At 41.0% G+C, this 20,856-nt stretch overlaps 1 protein-coding gene and 1 pseudogene across 5 annotated transcripts in view; one reads left to right on the top strand and one right to left on the bottom strand.

The window, feature by feature from the left end:
- The first annotated feature begins 1,109 nt into the window (after positions 1–1,109).
- Positions 1,110–20,856, top strand: part of TRIP11 (thyroid hormone receptor interactor 11) — a 71,585-nt gene continuing 51,838 nt past the window's right edge. For 2 of the 4 annotated variants that reach the window (XR_010130817.1, XM_055361257.2), the window contains exons 1-4: positions 1,918–2,476; positions 8,775–8,836; positions 16,301–16,411; positions 19,901–20,176. Coding sequence is in view for 3 of the 4 variants with exons in the window: in XM_055361257.2 (XP_055217232.2) it covers positions 2,338–2,476; positions 8,775–8,836; positions 16,301–16,411; positions 19,901–20,176 (588 nt within the window). In the remaining variant the exon portion in view is untranslated. Of the gene's footprint in view, positions 2,477–8,774; positions 8,837–16,300; positions 16,412–19,900; positions 20,177–20,856 lie in introns of all 4 variants that reach the window. The other 2 variants (XM_004055588.5, XM_055361255.2) reach the window with 2 other exon arrangements.
- Positions 14,235–15,271, bottom strand: LOC109023253 (prothymosin alpha-like; annotated as a pseudogene). The gene has a single exon (XR_008671275.2). The product of XR_008671275.2 is annotated as a prothymosin alpha-like (transcript).

Below are 20,856 nucleotides of genomic sequence, written 5' to 3'. Positions count from 1 at the left end.
ATGACATTACCTTGTGAAATTCCTTCTCCTGGCTCAGAAGCTCCCCCACCAAGCACCTTGTGACCCCCCCGCCCCTGCCCGCCAGAGAACAACCCCCTTTGACTGCAGTTTTCCACTACCCACCCAAATCCTATAAAACTGCCCCACCCCTAACACCCTTTGTTGACTCTCTTTTGGGACTCAGCCCACCTGCACCCAGGTGAAATAAACAGCTTTATTGCTCACACAAAGCCTGTTTGGTGGTCTCTTCACACGGATGCCCGTGACAAATGCCTGCCACCACATCCCACTAATTTTTGTATTTTTAGTAGAGATGGGGTTTCACCATGCTGGCCAGGCTGGTCTTGAACGCCTGACCTCAGGTGATCCACCTGCCTCGGCCTTCCAAAGTGCTGAGATTACAGGCGTAAGCCCGTGCACCCGGCCCTGCTTTTTTTTTTTTTACATCCCGGAGTCACACTGGATATCTGAATGTGCTTAAAATAAAATTTACATCTCATTCTGGAAGTGTTTATTAAATGCTGTCCCTGCATTCATGTGAACATCACAGCCCAGCGATTAGATGTGCAGACTGAGAAGCCCGACTGCCTGGGTCTGTCACTTATTAGCTGTATGACCTTGGATGGGTTACTTAACATTTCTGGGCACTGGTTTCTCATTAGTAAAATGAAGAATGGGCGCCTGTAGTCCCAGCTACTTGGGAGCCTGAGGCAGGAGAATCGCTTTAACCCGGGAGACGGAGGTTGCAGTGAGCCTAAGTCGCGCCATTGCACTCCAGCCTGGGCCACAGAGCGAGGCTCCATCTCAAAAAATAAAATTAAAAAAAAAAAAATTCAGCTTTCACGGAGAATTACTACTGCCTGGTGCCATCAGATCCCAAATACTGGAGGCATTCCCAATGTTCTGTTCACAAACTGCAATCTGTGATAGCCCCTCTTGTGAATATAATCAAAGTGAAAGATGCCAGTATACTTATTGCTATGCTTAAAAGAACTGCAGATCTATCATATCCTTTTGAAACCAAAAAATGTGGAAGTCTCCCTGGCTAGATGCTGTGTGTCCACGTATCCTGCACCAATTGCTTGAAAGTCACATGACAACCTTTCTTCCTTTAGGGAAGGAAGCAAGCGAGGTAGGACTCTGTGTGTTACAGCCAGTGTGGGTAACTAAGGACTGAGGGAGGTGTGGGCACTTGCATAGCTAGTGCCGCCAACCATAGGAGCGTTGACACTAAACGGCACTTCTCTATTAAGTTGCCCTGCTGTCTTCTAACGAGTCATTTTGAAAAACGGTTGTCCGTTTTTCAACTACTTGGGTGAGGGCAGCTTCATGAAAAAAGCTCATCGTATGTTAAAGAAGGTAGGGTTTCAATTGTGAGCTATAAAGCCACCAGAGGAGATTTCTCCTATAGAAGGAAGGTGTGTTTCCTGCTTGGACACCTGAATTTGCAACCCATCCTTTCTTTTTTCCTTTTTCCTTTTTTTTTTTTTTTTTTTTTTTTTGCAACCCATCCGTTCTATCTTTGTAGCATCAGCTCCTACCATAGTGCCTGTCACGGAGCAGCTAATCGACACAGTGACGCGTGTAAGTTATTTGAAGCCACTTCCTGCGCAGTGGAACGTCCCCTCCAAGTCTCCCGGCACCGCTGGGTGTAGTCCCAATTAAAACACTAGGTTTCAACAACACAAGGAGGGTCCGCAGGGTCCCCGGACTACCCACCAAGGGTCGGCTCTGCTTTGAAACGCAGCTGCAGGAGGCCGAGGAGCGCCGCGATGCCCCAGTTATCCAGGCCATTCCTCCCCTGGCCGAAGCTGGCGGGCTGCGTGCACCTAACCTTGCGCTAGGCACTGGCTGCGGTTAATCCAGCCCGCGCTCGGTCCTCCGCGATCCCAGCCTCCCTTGCGCCAAGGACACGTCCGGCGGCTTCGCGGGGCCTGTCTACGCCACCGCGGCGCTTTTCTATGATCCGCTGCCGCTTTCCGAGCGAGTGTCATGGCGGCCGGCGTCGAGTTGGCAGGAGTAACCCACGGAACTGAGGAAAGTCATTAGAGCTGAGAAAGAAGTGGCCCAATCTGGACGGTGGGAATTCGTGGGAATGAGCAGAAGGCCCTCCGTGGGTGATTGTGTCACTAGAGGCGGGCCCCTGGTAAAATTCCAGGCCAGGCCTCTGCGTTTCTAGGCAGAACCTGGAGTCGGCCTTGCCTGAGAACCCAGCTTTGTGTTATCGTATCCTGTCTCGCGAAGGCAGGCGTTCAAGGATATTTGGTCGGATCGCCCGGCGGCGCTAAACGTTTTCTTTTTTCCGAGCGGACCAGGTCATTCTCTAAACTCGCCGCGATGTCGTCCTGGCTTGGGGGCCTCGGCTCTGGATTGGGCCAGTCTCTGGGTCAAGTCGGGGGCAGCCTGGCTTCCCTCACTGGCCAGATATCAAACTTTACAAAGGATATGCTGATGGAGGGCACGGAGGAAGTGGAAGGTAACAGCTGGAGCGAGGGAAGGGAGGGCTTTTCTAAGACCCTGGGAACGTCCGTTTGGTCCCTACTTCCATCAGTCAGGAGACGAGGACAGGTCGCAAAGGAATGCTGCTCCTCCCTTTTTTCTTCACACACCTCATCTTGCCCCTTCTCAACAGATTTTCTATGATGAAAGACCACTGGGGGCCAGGGGAAGAGTCCTGGTTCTCCTCTCTTTAAATATTCTGGATATCTCAAAGTACAGTAGAGTGAAACTGCTCCTACGTTAAGTCGAGTTTATTTTCGTTTGGTTTATCCACGCCCACCACTTTGCCCTCAGTTTGGGGGCTGATCTCATTCTTAACATCTTCCTGTATTCTGACACAGTTTAAAGAATTGTATATCTGTTTTCTATTTTTGTAACAGTTGAAATAACTCATAATTTAAACACTTGGTGAGTTTTGCTCTTTTCTGTCTTGAGTATGTTATGAAACACGGCCATGTTTTTCTATTTAATTATTTTTTACTTTTCGTTATTGTGATGATACATTGTAGCGTTCCAGCTGAGAATGTATTTTTGTGTATAATCGCCCATTTCGCCCGTATTTCGACAGTAGAATAGGGAAGACAACCCTATTCTTAAGGTACTCTTAGCAATCTTCACTCATTTTTGAAGTCCTCAATCTCGTTTTACTAATGAATAGTGACCCAGAGTTACATGGTAATCAGTGGCTACATTAATTACTATCCATTAATTACTATTTTGATTTCTTGGCATTTCAGTAAGCAGTGTTTGGATCAAAACAGTTTTTAAGTTTCAATCTAAGTCTGCTCCAGGGAGATAATGGGCTGTTCTTTTGGGTGAGAGCTGCTGCTTTGACAATTGTATTTCTTATAAATAAATTTAATAAATTAGTATTCTGGCTTAGTTTTTTTTTTAATTGCTAATTTAACAGATCCTTCATATTTATTTGGTAGAAATCGGGAAAGATGGTTTGATAGAAAGATAATGCTTATGTTTTGAATTTCTGTGGGGTCTATTTAGATGGAAGGAAGAATAGACTGGGGAGCTACCGAAATCCATTTTACCGCTTTACGTTCCCCATGCCATAAAGGTGCATCAGTGAGACAGGTTTGGGGATAGAAATGAAAGGGCTTCTTTATGTGTGGGGGAAAGCATGGGACCTTGAGGGCAGTCAGAAGCACAGAAGGGCTGGATAACTATGGGAAATGACTGGTCGCTCCTTGTATCCTAGATAGGGGAAAACGGTTGGCTGTTCCTTAGACCCTAAGCCAGAGAATATGCATCCCTCAACCTGGATGTCTTCCAGGTTTAAGGTGGTGTTCATTTTGTTCTCCTGCCAAATGTGCTGTTTTCTCATTCTTAATAGCTTCACTCTCAGTTTCCTAAACTGTAAATATTCATATCCTTGTTTTATGTCTTTTTTCATCTCCTACTTCCAGTTGGTCATGATATCTTGTTTATCCTATGCCAGAATTGTCTTTTCCTTTATTACTCCTTATTCTTTAGATCCCTATAATCTTTCCCAGGGACTATTCCTCTTTAATGTCCTGTCACCCATTTCTCCCTACCCCAGTCCATTTTCTATTGTATTGTCAGTTACTTTCTAAAAACAAACCTGCTTAAAAATTTCTTGACCCTGTTACGGAATAAAATCCAAACCTCTTAGTTTTGGACTGAATCTCACTCTGTTGCATAGGCTGGATGCAGTGGCGCGATCTCGGCTCACTGCAACCTTCGCCTCCTGGGTTCAAGCAATTCTCCTGCCTCAGCCTCCCAAGTAGCTGGGATTACAGGCGTGTGCCACCACACCTGGCTAATTTTTGTATTTTTAGTAGAGATGGGGTTTCGCCATGTTGGCCAGGCTGATCTCGAACTCCTGAGACCGCAGGTGATCCTCCTGCCTTGGCCTCCCAGAGTGCTGGGATTACAGGCATGAGCCACCGCACCCGACCCTCAATGTACCTTTTCTAGTTGCCATACCAGTTGCTGTACATGTGCACATACATATGCTTGCTTATACACACAGCTTCTGTCGTGTGGGATTTTGTCAGGCACTTACACAACTTCAAGCCTCTACATGGAAAGCCCTTTCTTCTCTATTTCCTCCTTCACCCAGAAAACAATTCTCCTGTACAACCCTGCTCATATGTCAGGTACTTAAGTACTTGGTGAACCATTCTGACTCCCACACAGGTTGAGTTGTTGAGTTGAATGTTGGTGATCTGTGTTCTAACAGAACTTTGTGGATCTCTCCCTGACAGCATTTAACATGTTGAGTTATAATTTATCTGTTTTCCTGATGCCCAGGGTGGGGACTGAATTTTTTTGCTCCTTATATTACCAAATATGTGACACCTTCCTTTTGGCACATAGTAGATGCTCAGTAAAAATGGCACAAGTGGGTGATTAGAAATCTGCAAAGTTGCTTAATGCCTTTATTCTTTCCCCTTTGTATTTCAATTGGACTTGCTTAACACCTAATTTATTGATTTTGTAAATTTTTAAAAATAGGGGTCTGGCCAGGTGTGGTTCATACCTGTAATCTCAGCACTTTGGGAGGCCAAAGTGGGAGGATAGCTTAAAGCCAGGAGTTGAGGACTAGCCTGGGCAACATAGGGAGATCTCATCTCTACAAAAAGTTTTTAGCTGGGCATGGCTGCATGTGCCTGTAGTCTCACCTACTTGGGAGGCTGAAATGGGAGGTTTGCTTGAGCCCAGGAGTTAAAGGCTCCAGTGAGCTGCGATTGCACCACTGAACTCCAGCCTGGGTGACAGAGACGACCCTGTCTAAAAAAATAAAGGGAAAGGAGGGTCAGAGTACAGTTCTTTTATTCATTGAACAAGTATTTATTAGTGTTTACCCTGTGTCAGTAATGAAAAATAAAACAGTTCCAAAATAGCACTATGGGGACAACTTGAAAGCCATCCATATTTACAATATCAGAAGGTTGCAGTTTTACCTAACACTACTGATTTATTCAAGGTTAGGAGCTTGGGCTTTTAAATCAGAGAGACATGGGTTGAAATTCTGCTTTTGTGCATTACAAGTTGTGGGATTTTTGGCAAATTATTAGACATTAACCTCCAAAAGCACAGTTTCCTTATATGTTGAATAGGGATAGTCATACCTATTGTGAGGTTGAGAGGATTAAATGAAATCATGAGTGTAAAATGCCTGGAATTGTGTCTACCAAATCGTAAACATTAATGAATGGTAAATGTCATATTTGCCCTTATTGACAAAGTCAGAATATTTTTGTCTGCATAATATCTCCCCTTTGTACTTAAAAAGGCCAAGTTTTTCTTGTGGGGGGAGGTGTGGAGTTTGCATGGACTTGTAAAATCCCTCTTTAAAATAGTTGCTGCTTTTAACAATTACCTTCCTAAACAAATTAGATTATACCTTGTCCTCTTCAGAGTAGCAATTAAACAGTCCTTTCATAGTTTCAAGCAAGATGTACAACCAACCACAGATGTAACCCTACCTGGTGATTTTCTAAACAAGAGTGTTTGTCACTGTAATTACTGCATGCTTCTTTTGATTTAAACCAAGCTTGTCCAACCTGTGGTCTGCAGGCCACATGTGGCCCAGGATGGGTTGTGAATGAGACCCAACACAAATTCATAAACGTGCTTAAAATGTTATGAGTTTTTCTGGCTGGGCGCGGTGGCTCACACCTGTAATCCCAGCACTTTGGGAGCATTTTGAGGAGGGCCTCAGGATCACCTGAGGTCAAGAGTTTAAGGCCAGCCTGGCCAACATGGTGAAACCTCATCTCTTTACTAAAAAATACAAAAATTAGCCGGGCGTGGTGGCGCAGGCCTATAGTCCCAGCTACTGGGGAGGCTGAGGTGGGAGAATCACTTGAACCCAGGAGGCAGAGGTTGCAGCGAGCTGAGATTGTGCCACTACACTCCAGCCTGGGCGACAGAGCGAGACTCTGTCTCAAAAAAAAAAATAAATAAATAAATAAAAAATGAGTTTTTTTGCGATTTTTTTTTTTTTAAAGCTCATTAGCGATTGTTAGTGTATTTTATGTATGGCCCAAGACAGTTCTTCCAGTATGGCCCAGGGAAGCCAAAAGATTGGACAGTCCTAATAAACTGTAGTCCAGATAAGTTATTTTTATATTAAGGAGCTGTGAGTAATGAAAAAAATACTAGTACTTAGAAAAAAAATCTAACTCTGGATGATGATTTTCTTTTCTTTTCTTTTTTTTGAGACCGAGTCTTGCTCTGTTGCCCAGGCTGGAGTGCAGTGGCACGATCTTGGCTCACTGCAGCTTCTGCCTCCCCAGTTCAAGCAATTTCTCCTGCCTCAGCCTCCTAAGTAGCTGGGATTACAGATTATAGGCACCTACCACCATGACTGGCCAGTTTTTTTTTTTTTTTCGTATTTTTAGTAGAGATGGAGTTTTGTCATATTGGCCAGGGTTGTCTTGAACTTCTGACCTCAAGTGATCCACCTGCCTTGGCCTCCCAAAGTGCTGGGATTACAGGCGTGAGCCACTGAGACCAGCCAGATGATGATTTTCTAACAGCATTAGTGGTGCCATGTTGACACTGCTGGGCTCTCACTCTACTTTTAAATGAAAATGTACAAAACCAAGGGCCACGCATGGTGACTTACACTTGTAATCCCAGCACTTTGGGAGGCTGAGTGTGGAGGATTCCCTAAGGCTAGGAGTTCGAGACCTGCCTGGGCAACACAGTGAAACCTCATCTCTCCAAAAAAGTAAAAAAATTAGGTAGGTGTGGTCGCATGTGCCTGCAGTTCCAACTACTTGGAAGGCTGAAGCGAGAGAGTTTGAGGCTACAGTGAGCCATGATCACACCACTATACTCCAGCCTAGGTGGCAGAGTGAAGTGAGACCCTTTCCAAGAAAATTAAAAAATAAAGATGAAAATGTAGAAAACCAGACTGAGCTCATTCCCATTTTTAATAAATTGTGTCTATGTTACTTTAAATAAGTGTTCTCAGTGTATTTTTCTTCGTTTATAGGTCACTTATTATTTGATAGTATTGAGAGCAGAAGTTAGTGACAGAGCAGGAGCACTGTTATCTCAGACAAACAGTGCCACTTTAAGTTCCAGCTCCCTTTCCTTTTTTTTTTTTTTTTTTTTTGGAGACGAGAGTCTCACTCTGTAACCCAGGCTGGAGTGCAGTGGCACAGTGTCGGCTCACTGCAACCTCCACCTCCCAGGTTCAAGCAATTCTCCTGCCTCAGCCTCCTGAGTAGCTGGGATTACAGGCGTGTGCCACCACACCCGGCTAATTTTTGTATTTTTAGTAGAGACGAGGTTTTACCTGTTGGCCAGGCTGGTCTCAAACTCCCGATCTCACGTGATCTGCCCACCTTGGCCTCCCAAAGTGCTGGGATTACAGGCGGTGAGCCACCGTACCTGACCTCCAGCTCCCTTTCTAGCCTCATGCATTTCAAGGAAGTCACTTCTCTTCTAACTACAAGCAGCCAGAAAAAGCAGACAGTAAAACACATACAGAGGGAGTGCTCGGGCACAAAGGGAGGTGGGGGTAAAGTCTCTTGGGTAACTGCCAAACTTCACTCTCATACAGTGGGCCCCAGTAAAGCAGTGGGCCTTAGAAAGCACATTCCTTTCCCTTCAGGTGCACTAAAATAGGGAAGCTAAAGCAGACTCGGGGGGTATGCCTGCAGCTCTAGAAAAAATGGAACAAATACACAACTCTCCCTCCCAGATAAGCACTACAAAAAAACACAGAAGCAGTCTAAGCCTCTAATAAATTCTCCCACCCTAAATCCTTAAAAACTCTTAGTCTGGAAAAGAGTGTGCCTCTAACCTAACTCAGCCGAACACCCCTCTCAGGTTTGTTTTCTCTAAAATAAACCTGTCTTAACTGGCAAGCCACCCTTTGTGTTTCTCTTCTCTTTCTTTAATTCTTACAGTTAGAAATAAGGCCTAAAGCCCCAGTTGAGTAAGCTTCATCTAAAATTATAGCAGCATTAGCCCACAGAGAAATAGTTTTAATTTCTAAAGCTTAATTTCCCACAACAAAATTTTAATGAACATTTCTAAGGGGTAAAGGTAGACATCCTAAGATACAGGGCATAGGCAAAAAGAATGACTTTTATGACAATGAAGAACATTAGTGTCAGTGAAAAGTTGCTATGGAAATAAAGCAATTTGTTTCTTCTGAATGCTTTCATATCAGCCTACTATTCTGTGTAAACTCAGTGAAATATATTTTCTTGAAAATACCTATTTATTACTTCATATGGTATTGATTAAATATTCAATATTTGTTATTTCTCTTGTAGCAGAATTACCTGATTCTAGGACAAAGGAAATTGAAGCCATTCATGCAATCTTGAGATCAGAGGTAAGAAAAATCAAAGACTACTTAGATTTTTCTTTTTTGAAGTCATGAAGGTTACTCAAACATTACTTTGATCCTTTCTTTTTAAATGTACTGCTTAGCACTTTTTTTCTCTTCTTGTTTAATTTCGATTGTTTTTAGAGCTTTTATCAACCTTCTGTAGATGAAAAATACATTTACCTGTTACTGCAGTTTGCTATTCTTTAATATTCCCATCTCTATTTCTGTATAAGTAGGAAGACTGCCAAATGTAGAAATAATAGTATCAATAATTTATCATAATCCAGAGTTTACTGTGTTCTAACAGCATACTAAATTGCAGTGGCACATTTATTTAAGAATAATTTTTTTTTTTTTTTTTGAAACAGGGTCTCACTCTGTCACCCAGGCTGGAGTGCAGTGGCACTATCTTGGCTCACTACAACCTCCACCTCCTGGGTTCAAGCAATTCTTCTGCCTCAGCCCCCCGAGTAGGTGGGACTACAGGTACACGCTACCACACCCGGCTAATTTTTGTATTTTTAGTAGAGACAGGGTTTCACCACATTGGCCAGGCTGGTCTCAAACTCCTGACCTCGTGATTCACCCACCTTAGCCTCCCAAAGTGCTGGGATTACAGGCGTGAGCCACCACGCCCAGCTAAGTATAATATTAAGAATGCAATTCTGTTTAACCTGGAGCTTTTTAAACACTAAAATGATAATAATATTTGGATACAAAAAAGTTAAGAATATAGGAATAGCAGCCAGGCACAGTGGCTCATGTCTGTAATCCGAGCACTTTGGGAAGCCGAGGTGGGTGGATCACTTGAGGTCAGGAGTTTGAGACAAGCCTGGCCAACATGGTGAAACCCCATCTCTAACTAAAAATACAAAAAAATTAGCTGGATGTGGTGGTGCACACCTGTAATCCCAGCTACTCAGGAGGCTGAGGCAGGAGACTTGCTGGAAACTGGGAGGCGGAGGTTGCACTGAGCCGAGATCACGCCATTGCATTCCAGCCTGAGTGACAGAGAAAAACTCCATCCAAAAAAAGAAAAAAAGGATACAGGAATAGCAAATTAATTTTAATGTTTTATTCATTATTAGGGTCTAGATTGGGCGCAGTGGCTCATGCCTGTAATCTCAGGGCTTTGGGAGGTGGAGGTGGGAGGATGGCTTGAGGCCAGGAGTTTGAGACCGGTTACAAAAAATAAAGATAAAAAAATTAGTCAAGGTGTGGTGGTGGGTGTCTGTAGTCCCAGCTACTTGTGAGGCTGAGGTGGGAGGATCACCTGATCTTAGGGTCCAGGAAGTCAAGGCTGCGGTGAGCTGTGATCCTGCCACTGTATTCCAGCCCGGGCGACAGAGTGAGACCTTGTATCAAAAAAAGAAAAAGACATTTCAATAATTTAAATACAGCAAATCCAAATTTTTATTTAATTTTTTTCTGGTTTTGAAAGCATAAAGACTCAAAATAAGCAATGTTCTTTGAATTCAGTTAACTGCTTTTTAACCCTTAATTGCATAACCTGGAATATCTTTATCTTGTAAAATATTGATTCCAAATTTCAGTTACCTCTCTAATAGATTTCAGGTTATTATTACTTTTAGTTCTTTTCGTTGTGGTTGTTGCTTTGAGACAGGGTCTTGCTTTTGTGCCCAGGCTGGAAGACAGTGGCACAATCATAGCTCACTGCAACCTTGAACTTCTGGGCTCAAGTGATCCTTCTGCTTCAGCCTCTTGAGTAGCTGGTACCACAGGCATGCAACACCGCACCCAGCTAATTTTTAAAGATTTTTTGTAATAGGCCAGGCACGGTGGCTCATGCCTATAATCCCAGCACTTTGGGAGGCTGAGGTGGGCAGATCACTTGAGGTCAGCTTGGTCAACATGGTGAAACCCTGTCTCTACTAAAAATACAAAAATTAGCTGGATATGGTGGCGGGCGCCTGTAATCCCAGCTACTTGGGAGGCTGAGGCAGGAGAATCACTTGAACCCGGGATGTGGAGGTTGCAGTGAGCCAAGATTGTACCATTGCACTCTAGCCTAAGCAAGACTCCATCTCCAATAAATAAGTAAGTAAGTAAGTAAGTAAATAAAAAAATAAATAAATAAATAAAATTTTTTGTAGAGACGATGTCTTGCTCTGTTGCCCAGGCTGGTCTCAAACTCCTGGCTTCAAGCAGTCTTTCCACCTTGGCCTCTGAAAGTGCTGGGATTACAGGCATGAGCCACCATGCCCAGCCTGGTTCTTCTTGATTGTGTCATTAAAAGCAATACTTTTGAAAATTTTAATGGCTCATGATTTTATTGAAGAGCTGATGGCTGTCATCTTTGCTCTATAATTTCAAAAGCATGTTTATTCTTAGATTTATAAATGCCAATTAGAATGATCAGTCCACTGAGTTTTTTTCATTTCTGTGTCATCTGTTTCCTCCCAGTTGCCTTTGTATACACACTTGCTTTCAGCCTTCTACATATGAACATATCAAGTAAATGTTGGTGTACAAATATACACGATGAAAGAATACTGTCACGTGGCCAGGCATGGTGGCTCACGCCTGTAATCCCAGCACTTTGGGAGGCCGAGGCAGGTGGATCACCTGAGTTCGAGACAAGCCTGACCAACATGGAGAAACCCTGTCTCTACTAAAAATACAAAATTCTCTGGGCGTGGTGGCACATGCCTGTAATCCCAGCTATTTGGGAGGCTGAGGCAGGAGAATCACTTGAACCTGGGAGGTAGAGGTTGCAGTGAGCCAAGATCCCGCCATTGCACTCCAGCCTGGGCAACAAGAGCGAGGCTCTCAAAAAAAATAAAAAATAAAAATAAAAAAAGAATACTGTCATGTATCTGATTAGCAAAATGAAATGGTTTAAGTCCTTGTCACAAAATAATGCAGAGTGAAGTATTTTCCTGTTGAATGACTAATTGATGTGAAAGCCATATTTCTTTTTTGTTCTTAAAAATATATTATTCACTCATCAATTCTTAACTTTTAGAAAATTCTTCCAGGATATTGCCATCTGAAGATTTGTGTAAGATTTCACTTCTACAGTCAGTTTCACCATAACCATTAGACTCTAGGATGCTGCTTTCTGTCTCTTTGCATTAATCTTCTAAGTTGTCTAATAATTGTGAATGTTTTCCTTTGTCAGTTTTCTTCTCTTCATCAAATAATTAAAAATTCTGAGTTTTTAACTGTGTTCGATGAAAGAGAAAAAACAAAACTACAAAAAGTGGTGTCTGTAGACAGCTGTTTTCTTTTAAAAAGATGATATAGGCCAGGCATGGTGGCTCACGCCTGTAATCCATGATTACAGGCTCATGCCTGTAAACTTTGGGAGGCTGAAGTGGGCGGATCATGAGGTCAGGAGTTTGAGACCAGCCTGACCGACATGGTGAAACCCCATCTCTACAAAAAATACAAAAATTAGCCGGGTGTGGTAGCACGTGCCTGTAATCCCAGCTATTCAGGAGGCTGAGGCAGGAGAATTGATTGAACCTGGGAGGCAGAGGTTGCAGTGAGCCGAGATTGTGCCAGTAAACTCCAGCCTGGGTGACAGAGTGAGACTCCATCTCAAAAAAAAAAAAAAAAAAAAAGTAATACTTTGGGCAATGCAGTCAGAAAACTGGTTATTTTACCATTGCATCATTCTCCTAGGTGATTTCATAAGTTTTCCGTTTTCTTGTTATTGTCATTTTTAAAATAGTTGGGAATAATTTTTTAAATGATTTTTTAAAATTCCCATGATAGTAAAAGAGCAAAATGTTTTAAGATACAGAAAATACAAGCTGATTTTGCTCCCATGATTTTTCTTAGATTTATAAAAAGATCCACGGTACCCTATGGTAATTGTAAGATAGAATGTTTTATTCTATTTCTTAAAATAGGTAAATTTTCTCTTTGTTGGTAGACCTCTCAGAAAGAATAAAAATCATAAATATCAAGTTTTACAAATAGTTAGGACTGCCTAAAAAAGAAATTAAGTTGATTTCAGTGGACCCTAATGGTATATCCAAGGATTAAGCAGGACGGAATATTTTAAGATATGAGTGTCCTATGGATTTCAATAGCAGAAATGTAGTCTGACTTTAGAGGGACTGCAGCTAGAACTGGAGGCCATCAGGAGTCTGTCTTTCTTTTCATTTGTACTCTCTTTTCTTCTTTCTATGCATTTATTCTTTTCTCCTTTCAGACCAGCCCCCTCTGTTCAATATTCCATATATTAGAAAATATTATCTCTGGCAACTATTTTCATATTTTATGGGTTCAGCCACATGAAGAGAAACTGTCCTTCATTTGCTCTCTCAGCCTTTCTTTTTGTTTTGAGACAGGGTCTTGCTCTGTCACCCAAGTTGGAGTGCAGTGGTGTGATCATGGCTCCCCTGCAGCCTTGACCTCTCAGGTTCAAGCAGTCTTCCCTCCTCAGCCTCCTGAGTAGCTGGGACTATGGGTGCAAGCCAACACGCCCAGCTAATTTTTGTATTTGTATTTTTTGTTCCTTATGTTGCCCAGGCTGGTCTTGAACTCCTGGGCTCAAGTGATCCTCCTGCCTCAGCCTCCCAAAGTGCTGAGATTACAGGCATGAGCCACCACGCCTAGCCCTTTCTCAATCTTTCTGACTGTCATATGGCTATGGAGATGAGGGCAGACAACCAGGTAGATATTGACCATATTCAAAGTTTCACAGTTCTATTTATTAATCAGAGTTAAATAAATAACCTTAGGTATTTTTGTGTGAAAAAAAACCTGAAGTGAACTTTTATAACCAGGGTTTGACTTCAGTATATTATATCGCTGAGTTATGTATGGTGTTTTTCATATAAACAGCTTACAGAAAGTCATGTAAAAGCAGCCAGTAGAATAGAAGGTAATCAGCTGTTGGGACCATTGGTCCTGTTTCTTACTACTAGTTCTTCAGGATAATTAAGGTCTGTGTTAGATTTCTGGGGATAGAGTCCCAAACTAGGATTTGTGGATGCTGTAATTATTCCTTTGATTATTCCATTGGTTTTCTCTGGGAATTTATGTAATCTTCCTGGATCATTATTTTCACATCTGTTGACATCAGAAGTTCCTAGAATCTAAGAAGAAAACAAATGACATCCCCAAAGTGAAAAAGTCTTCACCTTTTAGCAAGAGCTTTCTTTCTCACCATCAGTCTTCTTTTTCTCATTCATTGTTGTTAAACCGTGTTTGTGGGTATATTAGTAGAATGCTTAGTAAATTGTTATCTGCAATTATTTGTAAATTCTTTTTTGTAGAGAGTTTTAGTGTCCATTTCTTTTGCCCCATTATGTTCTTTTTGTTGTTGTTAGAACAACTCAGCAAAACAAAATTCGTGTTTATTGTTGGACAACATTGTCTCACACATACATCAGACAGGCCAAAAAAAAATAAACAGCAACTTCATAGACAAAAAAGGAAAAAAAAGAAACCTTTTATTTTTGGCCTTTTTAACCATCTCATACAAACCAACTACTTATAGTACAGCTAAGTACATACACAAAAAAGTTACTGGAATGCTCGGAATAAGATTGTTTTTCTGTTGTCGTTTTTGCTTTTTTTACAAGGTTTTTTTTCTGCTTTGAGATTATAATGAATATGGTCACACCACAAGTAAAGTCAGAAGTAGGACAAAGAACACTCCGAAGGCTGGTTTGGTCATCCGAGATCATTAAAAATGGCTGACCCTAACAATATGTACAAAAATATAAAATGTAAATAAAAAATACAAATTTCCTTTTTAAAGTACTTTTAAGAAAAAAAGCAGGGCCTTGGAAGTTTTGGTTCTTTTTCCTCCCCTGTTGCAAATTCTCATGGTTTGGGTTGGGTGGTGGAGAGCGCGTGTCATCTGCTGGTGGCACTGCCCACGGTGGGCGGGCGGGCTTCTCTACTTGAAGGTGACCACGTTTAGATTCTGAGAGGGGAAGTGGAGGGTGAATAGGTCGCGGCGGCCTTTTTTTTTAGTTTAACTTTTCCGTTTTTGCTGTCTAGTCATCCTCATCGGTCTTCTGCTTCTTGGTATCAACATCGTCATCCTCATCATCTTCAGCTGCCCACTTGCCCGTAGCTGACTCAGCTTCCTCACCTTCATCTCCATCCTTCTTCCTCACCATCACCTTCTTCCTCCTCTTCCTCCCCACCTTCTTCCTGTTCTTCATCTACTTCATTGTCAGCCTCCTGGCTCCCCATTTTCCTCGTCAGCAGGGGCGTCTCTTCCATTTTCCGCCTCTTCCACAACTTCCTTCTCCTTTAAGTCCTTGGTGGTGATTTCGGAGCTGGTGTCTACGGCTGCGTCTGACATGGTAGGGCACGCCGGTGATCCGATGCAGGGGATTAAAAAGAAAGCGAGAGTTCAGGGACTCTGGCGATAAAGCTGCTGGAGTCCCGGCGGCGGAGGAGGCGGCTGCGGCGAGCAAGGAGGCGGACGAGGAACAATGCAAAGATGGCTTTTGAGAGCAGCCAGTGGGGCGTCCCATTATGTTCTTATTATTTCATTCAAATAAGGAATGATAATAGGTTAAGATAATTTAATATTTAGGTACATAGAATTTGAGTAATTTTTTTCATGTTTTTCAACATCTTAAAAGACAGTGTGTAATGTCTAGGTTCATTGAATTAGGCTATTTTGTGTACTTTTAACTTTTTTCAAACAGTTCTAGTAGTGGTTTTCAAATTGGATTTTTTCCGAGGTCCTTCAGGGACCCTGAAAGACAAGCAAATTATGTGAGATTTTAGCCTCCTCCCTGTACTTCAACCAGAAAGATTTCTTTTAAAAAAAAGTTCTGTTTGGAGAAGAAAACAAAAGTTCAAACATGTAATCCATTTATTTACTAGATATGTATTGACTGCTGTGTGCTAGAACTGGGTATACAAAGATGGGGAAACATTGATTCGTGGCCTTTTCTTAGCAGAAAATCAATCTGAGCAAAATGTTAATATTTCACTGTTTGGTTTAGAATTATGCATATTCTGTCTGTATAAACATGGTCAGTGCTTTTTTTTTTTTTTTTTTTTTTTGAGACGGAGTCTCGCTCTGTCACCAGGCTGGAATGCAATGGCATGATCTCGGCTCACTGCAACCTCCGCCTCCCGGGTTCAAGCAATTCCCCTGCCTCAACCTCGCGAGTAGCTGGGATTACGGGCACACACCACCACGCCCGTCTAATTTTTTTTGTATTTTAGTAGAGATGGGGTTTCCCTATGTTGGCCAGGATGGTCTCGATCTCCTGACCTCATGATCTGCCTTGGCCTCCCAAAGTGCTGGGATTACAGGCGTGAGCCACAGTGCCGGGCTGGTCAGTGCATTTTTAACTTTAATTTAAAAGCATATTTTAAAGTCCAGAATTCTGTCCGAGACCTTTTATATTTGACATTTTTGTGGGGGAAAGCAGTACGTTTTTCATAATGCCGTACACATAACTAATTACATGTTTTACTTGCAGTTTTTTTGTTGAAAATACTTTTTTTTTCTAGAATGAAAGGCTTAAGAAACTTTGTACTGATCTAGAAGAGAAACATGAAGCATCAGAGATTCAAATAAAGCAGCAATCTACAAGTTACCGAAATCAACTTCAACAAAAAGAGGTAAATGTTATCACAGTTACTTCATATGTACTTCACTGTAATGTATTTAGGTATGTTTTTAGAGTTAGAATATAAATCGAGGTATATTCAGATCTGTAAAAATATGAAAAGGTGATGAATTTAATAATTTTCGACTCAGTTATATATCCCTTATTTAATAAGAACTTTGTAAGGTAATGTAAACTTTATTAAGTTTACATATATAAACTAACCTGTGTGAAGTATAATTTTTTTCTTTCCAAAAGAAGAAGAAAAAGTTTTTGTATAAAATATCTTTAGGGATCTGTTGCTTATAATTTCTGATTTTATGAAGCCTAATATTTGTTGTATTGGCATGTGCTTGATGTTCCATGGAAAAACTATTAAATATATTATAATTTACATATAATTGCTTTATGAATGTTTTTGGGTTTTTTAGTTTGAAATGGCTGCTTTGGAATTGATTTATCTTTGCTTTACAGTGCTGGTAGTAGATATTATATAATTTAATGTTACTCTGAATCCTTAAAATACAGTCTGTGTCCTCATGTGTCATGCTGTTACTGAATTCTCTTTAGTGTTTAGTACATAAGTGGCCCCCAATAAATACTTACATTGAATGGAACCATTTCCTGTTATATTATCCAGATCATTTGGATGTTTTTCAGTTTGTTGACTAAATGTTCATTTCTACCATAACTTTATATTTGGGTTTTTAAAATTTAGGTGTCATGCTTTCTAATTCCTATGCTTTCTAGTTCCTTTAGTGACATGCTAAGGTGAAAGATAAAAGTATAGCACGTTAAAGATATACATAGGTATTGAAAGTAGTGCTTAAATTTCCAATTTGTTGGGAAGTGATAATTTCATAAAATACAATACAAAATGAATTACTATAAAAATAAAATGAATACTAAAAAAGGCAAAGTTGCAAGTTCAAATAATTTTTTTTTTTTTTTTTTTTTTTTTGAGACAGAGTCTTGCTCTGTCACCCAGGCTGAAGTGCAGTGGTGCAATCTCGGCTCACTGCAACCTCTGCATCCCGGTTCAAGCAATTCTCGTGCCTCCTGAGTAGCTGGGATTACAGGCATGCACTACCACGCCTGGCTAATCTTTGAATTTTTATTAGAGATGGGGTTTCACCACTTTGGCCAGGCTGGTCTTGAACTCCTGACCTCAGGTGATCCGCCCGCCTTGGCCTCCCAAAGTGTTGGGATTACAGGCGTGAGCCACCGTGCCTGTCCTCAAGTTCAATTTAAAGTTACAAGGCTACTTTTTTTTTTTTCTTGATTCCCCATCTCTACTAATAGTACAAAAATTAGCCGGACGTGGTGGCGTATGCCTATAGTCTCAGCTACTTGGGAGGCTGAGACAGGAGAATTGCTTGAACCTGGGAGGCAGTGGTTGTAGTGAGCTGAGATCGCGCCACTGCATTCTAGCCTGGGTCACAGAACGAGACTCCGTCTCAAAAAAAAAAAAAAAAAGTTCAGCAGATATAAAATTACTACTAAATTGCTTTAAAAGTCTTAAACCTTACTTTTCACATTGCTATACTTGCTCTGGACTGGTAGTGAGCATTCAACTGCATTCGTCCGTGGACCACATTTTGAGTAGCATTGAGTTATAAACGTTATGATAGAACAGTAGTTCCTCCTACCCAGGGGTTTACAGCTGTATCATTATGACACTTTAAAAGCATATACATGTTTACACCACCTAGGAGATTCTAACTTAGTGTACTGGAAAGAGGCCCTGGTGCAGGTTGAGCATTCCTACCAAAATTCGAAATGCTCCAAAATCCAAAACTTTGAGTGCCAGTTTGATGCCACAAGTGGAAAATTCCACACATAAGTACTGAACACAAGCTTTGTTTTATGAACAAAATTGTTAAAAGCATTTTATAAAATTACTTTCACACGTACCTGTGGGTATAAGGTGTATATGAAACATAAATGAATTTCATGTTTAGACATGGGTCCCATCCCCAAGATATCTCATTATATTTATGAGAATGTTCTCAAATTGGAAAATACCTGAAATGTGAAACCCTTCTAGTCCCAAGCATTTGGATAAGGATACTCAACCTGTATTGGTCATTTTCAAAAGCTCCATAGGTTATTCTGATGCCTACCTCACAGTTGAAAAGACTGGTGGGGAAAATTTTGGTATTTTATGTTCTACTTAACTATCGATATTAGAGGGCACATTAAGCATTCAGGTTTGGAAATATCTGTTATTACAGCTTGCACTTGTATAACTACAAGTTGATATAAATATCATATAATGATAGCTTTTTAAATATAGCTACATTTGAAAAAGATGTGGATTTTAGTACTTTTTACGAGGATGAAAGATATGATTATATAGATCTGTTATTTCCTGAATCTATGTGCGGCCCTCATTGTGATGTTCATATTCTCCAAGATGGAATTTATCTCATGTCATTTGTGGGAAAATGAATGAAATTTGTACACTACTATAAATTTCCATTTGAGAAGGGGCTCCAATATGAAAAACTTGTTTGTTATGACATACGACATAAATGGGTTTGGTTTTTGTATACTTGCTTAACTTTATGCATGTAGAAATACTGTTACTTGTTGGCTGTCTTCCTAATATCAAATTTTCCTCAGTTGTGGCAGTGTCTTCTGGACTACTCTACTTTATGGAAAACTTTTTTCAGTTCTGTCTATATTGTTTGATTTTGTGTTTTGAATAATCTTTTACAAGAATGGATGTGGCATTTTGGTAGGTCCTGTGTTTATAATTTCTTTTGCGCTATGACTTACCTGCCTTCAGTCAAAACTGCTGGTAATTTCAGAACTTCAGAACTGTTCTCTTCCTAAATAGGTCAGATTTTCGCTGGCTCCTCTTTGCCAGATCTAAAGCTAAGACCACTTTCAGTATATTATTTCTTTTTAAGATTCATGGGCTAATAACCATGGGCTCACTGTTTCACTGTTATCTTATCTAAAAAGATTGGATTTATAAATCAAAGCATTCTTCCAGCTGTGTTGTGCAGGTCAGTACAAAGTTACCTCAGATTCATGGTGCATTTTAAGCCTACATCCAGCCATAATCAGTTACACAACACTCTTGTAACAGGAGATATTCTAAGAAAATTTCCAGTGCATAGACGGACACAGCTTTCATTTTCTCATCATTTAAGATTTGGTAATCACAAACAGAACCCTAAGAAATTGCCTATACTACTCCATGCAGAGAAGATAGCAAACCCATGTTTAACTGAGAAATTCATTGCTTTAGTTAACATACAAAATTCTGATATTTCTACTATTTGTAACATTATTTATGCTTTAATTGTGAGTGTGTTTTAAATAAAAATGTTATGGTTAGAATGTTATATAAGACTTAGATTCAGTTGATAGAGGACCATCATTGGATAATCTTAGACAAATTATTGTATTGTGTCTTTTAATACAAATCTATAAAAAGTCAATATGATTGTTTTAAAGTACCTTCTCTAAAACTTGGATTATAAATATATAGGTAGAAATCAGCCATCTTAAAGCCAGACAGATTGCACTCCAGGATCAGTTGCTGAAACTGCAGTCAGCTGCTCAGTCAGTACCTTCAGGAGCTGGAGTACCAGCAACCACTGCATCATCTTCATTCGCTTATGGGATTAGTCATCATCCTTCAGCTTTCCATGACGATGACATGGACTTTGGTGATATAATTTCATCCCAACAAGAAATAAACCGACTCTCAAATGAAGTTTCAAGACTTGAGTCTGAAGTTGGCCATTGGAGGCATATTGCTCAGGTAGATAAAAATTTTTTAGAGTTTTTGAAAACTTTGAGTAAAATTACTGGTGTAATATAAAAAGCTGTATGTAGAGCTTTTGATATCAGAAAGAACCCTGGACTAGGAAATAGAAAACCTGTATTCTAATTCCGTCAGTGACTTTCTTTCTTTCTTTTTTGAGACAGAATCTTGCTCTGTCTCTCATGCTAGAGTGTAGTAGCGCGATCTTGGCTCACTGCAGCCTCGGCCTCCTGGGTTCCAGCGATTCTCCTGCCTCAGCCTCCCGAGTAGCTGGGATTATAGGCACACGCCACTATGCCTAGTTTTTGTATCTTTAGTAGAGATGGGGTTTCACCATTTTGGCCAGGCTAGTCTCGAACTCCTGACCTTAGGTGATCTGCCCACCTCGGCCTCCCAAAGTGTTGGGATAACAAGTGTGAGCCACTGCGCCTGGCCTCTGCCAGTGACTTTCTTTCTTTCTTTTTTTTTTTTTTTTTTTTGAGACAGAGTCTTACTCTGGTCACCCAGGCTGGAATGCAGTGGCACAGTATTGGCTCACTGCAACCTCCGCCTCCCGGGTTCAAATGATTCTCCCGTCTCAACCTCCCAAGTAGCTGGGATTATAGGTGCGTGCCACCATGCCTGGCTAATTTTTGTATTTTTGGTAGAGATGGGGTTTCACTATGTTGGCCAGGCTG

The sequence above is a fragment of the Gorilla gorilla genome, chromosome 15 (assembly GCF_029281585.2).
Source record: "Gorilla gorilla gorilla isolate KB3781 chromosome 15, NHGRI_mGorGor1-v2.1_pri, whole genome shotgun sequence".
NCBI classification, from domain to species: Eukaryota; Metazoa; Chordata; class Mammalia; order Primates; family Hominidae; genus Gorilla; species Gorilla gorilla.
This window is presented reverse-complemented; position numbering and strand designations above follow the sequence as displayed.